The following is a 3,532-nucleotide window of genomic DNA, read 5'->3' as shown; positions in this document are numbered from 1 at the left end:
CATGGGGCAGCCATGGGGCATTCATAGGTTATCCATGGGGTGTCCACAGGGCATCCATAGGGTATCCATAGGTTATCCATGGGGTGTCCATGGGGCAGCCATGGGGCATTCATAGGTTATCCATGGGGTGTCCACAGGGCATCCATAGGGTATCCATAGGTTATCCATGGGGTGTCCACGGGGCAGCCATGAGGTGTCCACTGGTTATCCACGGGGTGTCCGAGGGGCAGCCACGGGGTGACTGTGGGGCCACGGGGTGTCCATGGGGCCTCCACGGGGCATCCTTGGGGCATCCATGGGGTATCTATGGGGTGACCTCACAGCACCCACGTGGCCCCCCCGGGCTCTCCCCCCCCTCAGACGGAGGTGGTGCACTCGCGGGTGAGGGGCGAGGTGGGCAGCTCCCCCTTGGCGAGGGGGGGTCCCCCCCTGTCCAGGGAGCTGGAGGAGCGCAGCGGGACCCCTGTCCCACCCCCTATCCCCCCACGTCCGGGGGGCTGCGCCCGTCGGGCCCCGCGGCGGCGGCGGCAGCAGAGCAGGCGCAGGAGCTCGGCCCTCATGTCCTTGCTGCGCAGGGTGTAGATGACGGGGTTGGCGGCCGAGTTGAGCGCGGCGAAGGCGAAGAAGTAGTTGGCCTTGTAGAGCACGCGGCACGAGCGCACGGGGCACGAGGCGTCCATGAGGAGGATGATGAAGGCGGGCAGCCAGCACACGATGAAGGCGCCCAGCACGATGGTGACGGTCTTGAGCAGCGCCAGCGTCTGCGCCGAGGCGATCTCAGCGTGGCTGGAGCGCACGATGCAGTAGATGCGGGTGTAGAGCCCCACGATGGCCAGCAGGATGAGGGTGAAGATGGTGGTGACGAAGAGCACGTAGCGCTTGGAGTAGAGGGGCAGCACGGTGGAGCAGTCGCGCAGGTCGCTGATGCAGTTCCAGCCCATGATGGGCAGGCTCCCGATGGCGGCGGCGATGACCCAGCAGGCCCCGATGAGCAGCACCATGCGGCAGTTCTTGTCGCTGCTGTACACCTTCACCTTGGTGATGGCCACGTGGCGCTCGATGGCGATGGCCAGCAGGCTGAACACCGAGGCCGCCAGCGTGGCGAAGGCCGTGCCCTCGCGCACGAACCACTGCACCGGCGTCAGGCTGAAGGTGGTGGCCCCCGAGAGCAGCACGTTGGCCATGAAGGCCAGCCCGGCCAGCAGGTCGGAGAAGGCCAGGTTGCCGATGAAGATGTACATGGCCAGGTGCAGGCGCTTGTTGCGGCAGATGGAGACCAGCACCAGCAGGTTCTCCAGCACGATGAGGCAGCAGAGCACCACGATGAGCCCCGACAGCGCCCGGCGCGACGGCGACGACGGGCCCTCGGCGTCCTCCTTGGTGTAGTTGTAGTGCTCCCAGATCTTGTGCCGGTTGAAATACTCCTTGTAGATGCTCCCCATGGCTCGTCCCGGCCCCGCGCCCCGGCGGAGCCTCAGCGGGACATGGCGCCGGCCAGCCCGGAGACCTGGGGAAGGGGGGACATGTGGGAATGGGGCTGGAGGGGTGGGGACGGGGGTGGGATGGGGTGGGAGTGGGGCTGGGGGGGGAAAATGGGGTGGGAATGGGGCTAGGGGGGGAAAAATGGGTGAGAACGGTGCTGGGATGGGGTGGGAATGATGCTGAGGGGGGAAAAATGGGTAGGAATGGTGCTGGGATGGGTGGGAATGGTGCTGGGGGGACTGGGATGGGGTGGGAATGGGGTTGGGGGGGGAAAACAGGGTGGGAATGGGGCTGGGGGGCTGATATGGGGTAGGAATGGGACTGGGGGGACTGGGATGGGTTGGGAATGGAGCTGGGGGGGAAAAATGGGTGGGAATGGGGCTGGGGGGCTGGGATGGGGTGGGAATGGGACTGGGGGGTGGGAATGGTGCTGGGATGGGGTGGGAATGGTGCTGGGGGGCGGGGGGGGCACATCTGGGTGCACATCTGGCCCGGGGGAGGGAACACGTGGCCGAGGTGACTCAAGGAGGAAATCGAGGCAGGGGGTGTCTGAGGTGACAAGTGTGGCCTCCACGGGGACACCACGGGGTGGCCTGAGGTGACACTGCTGGGGCGTCACAGGGGGGGGACATCCCCACACCCCCACCCCCCAAAAATGGGGGGAAGCCTCAGGGGTCTTTCCTGGGGGAGGTGGAAGAGTTGAGGGTGGGGTGGGGGCGTCCCCAGGGAGGGGTGGGGACATTGGGGATGGCCCGGGGTGCTGGGCCCTGACTGGGTTGGGGTGAGGGGACACCACTGGATGTCCCCCCTTGGTTGGGGAGGGGGTCCCTGTGTCTGCCCAGTTTGGGATGGGACACCGAGTATCGTGTCCCCCCCTCCCAGTTAGGGACGGGACCCCCAGTGCCATATCCCCATCTCCCAGTTAGGGCTGGGACCCCAGTATTGTGTCCCCCCACACCCAGTTAGAGACAGGACCCCCAGTACAACCGTGTCCCCCCTCCCAGTTAGGAATGGGACCCCCAGTAAATCCATTTTCTCCCTCCCAGTTATGGACGGGTCCCCCCAGTTCATCCCTGTCCCCTCCACTCCCAGTTCGGGACGAGACCCCCGGGCAGGGCCCCCCCCCCCCGAGCGGGTCGGGGACCCCCGAGGGCTCCGGGGGCGGGAGGAGGGGAGGAGGGGGTGGAAAAGGAGCCCCGGGGCCCTCCCGGTACCGGAGCCGTCCCGATCCCATCCCGGAACCCCCTGGGAGCCATCCCGGTCCCGGAGCCGTTCCGATCCCGTCCCGGAGCCCCCCGGGAGCCATCCCGGTCCCGGAGCACCCCCCAGTCCTGTCCCGGAGCTCGCCCGGAGATCCCCCCGGTCCCGGTCTGGGTCCAGACCCGGTCCCGGTCTCGGTCCCGTCCCGGAGCCCCCGCGGAGCCGTCTCGGTCGCGGAGCCCCCCCAGTCCCGTCCCGGAGCCACCCCGGCCCCCGTTCCGGAGCCCCCCCGGTCCCTGTCCCGTCCCGGACCCCCCCTCAGAGCCGTCCCGGTCCCGGAGCCCCCTCGGGCCCATCCCGGTACCGACCCAAAGATTTCCGGAGCCGTCCCGGACGCGGAGCCCGTCCCGGAGCTCTTCTCAGAGCCCCCCCGGTCCCGTCCCGCCGCCTCCCGGTCCCGGAGCCCCCCGATCCGGTCCCGGAGCCCCCCCGATCCCGTCCCGGAGCCCCCCCGGTCCCTCGCGCAGCCGCGCCCGGTGCCGGGACCCCGCCCCTCGCTCCCGCCGCCCCGGGACCCCCCGGGACCCCTCGGGCCCCCCCGTACCGGTGCCGGTGGGAGCCGCCGGTCGCGGTCGGGGCCGGCGCGGAGCATCCGCCGCCTTCCCCTTCCCCTTCCCCTTCCCCGCCCGCCCCCGGGCCGGGGCTGCCCCGGGCGGAGCCTCTGCCGAGGGAACGGGGGAGGGACGGGCGGGGCCGGCGGGACCCCCGGGAACGGCCCCCGGGAGAGGGAACCGCCGGCGGGAACCGGGAACGGCCCCGGGATCCCAAACTGGGAACGGCCCCGAGGTCC

At 69.8% G+C, this 3,532-nt stretch overlaps 1 protein-coding gene across 1 annotated transcript; it reads right to left on the bottom strand.

Moving 5' to 3' along the window:
* Positions 1 to 356: 356 nt before the first annotated feature.
* On the bottom strand, positions 357 to 3,320 carry S1PR2 (sphingosine-1-phosphate receptor 2). Its single transcript, XM_027709313.1, has 2 exons — positions 3,287 to 3,320; positions 357 to 1,507 (listed from the first exon to the last, which is right to left on the bottom strand). Exon 2 carries the CDS (start codon positions 1,440 to 1,442, stop codon positions 357 to 359), a length of 1,086 nt encoding a protein of 361 aa, XP_027565114.1. The 5' UTR covers positions 1,443 to 1,507; positions 3,287 to 3,320.
* Positions 3,321 to 3,532: the final 212 nt, after the last annotated feature.

This window comes from Neopelma chrysocephalum, unplaced genomic scaffold (assembly GCF_003984885.1).
Source record: "Neopelma chrysocephalum unplaced genomic scaffold, ASM398488v2 Primary Assembly neopelma1_96755, whole genome shotgun sequence".
Lineage (NCBI taxonomy): Eukaryota > Metazoa > Chordata > Aves > Passeriformes > Pipridae > Neopelma > Neopelma chrysocephalum.
This window is presented reverse-complemented; position numbering and strand designations above follow the sequence as displayed.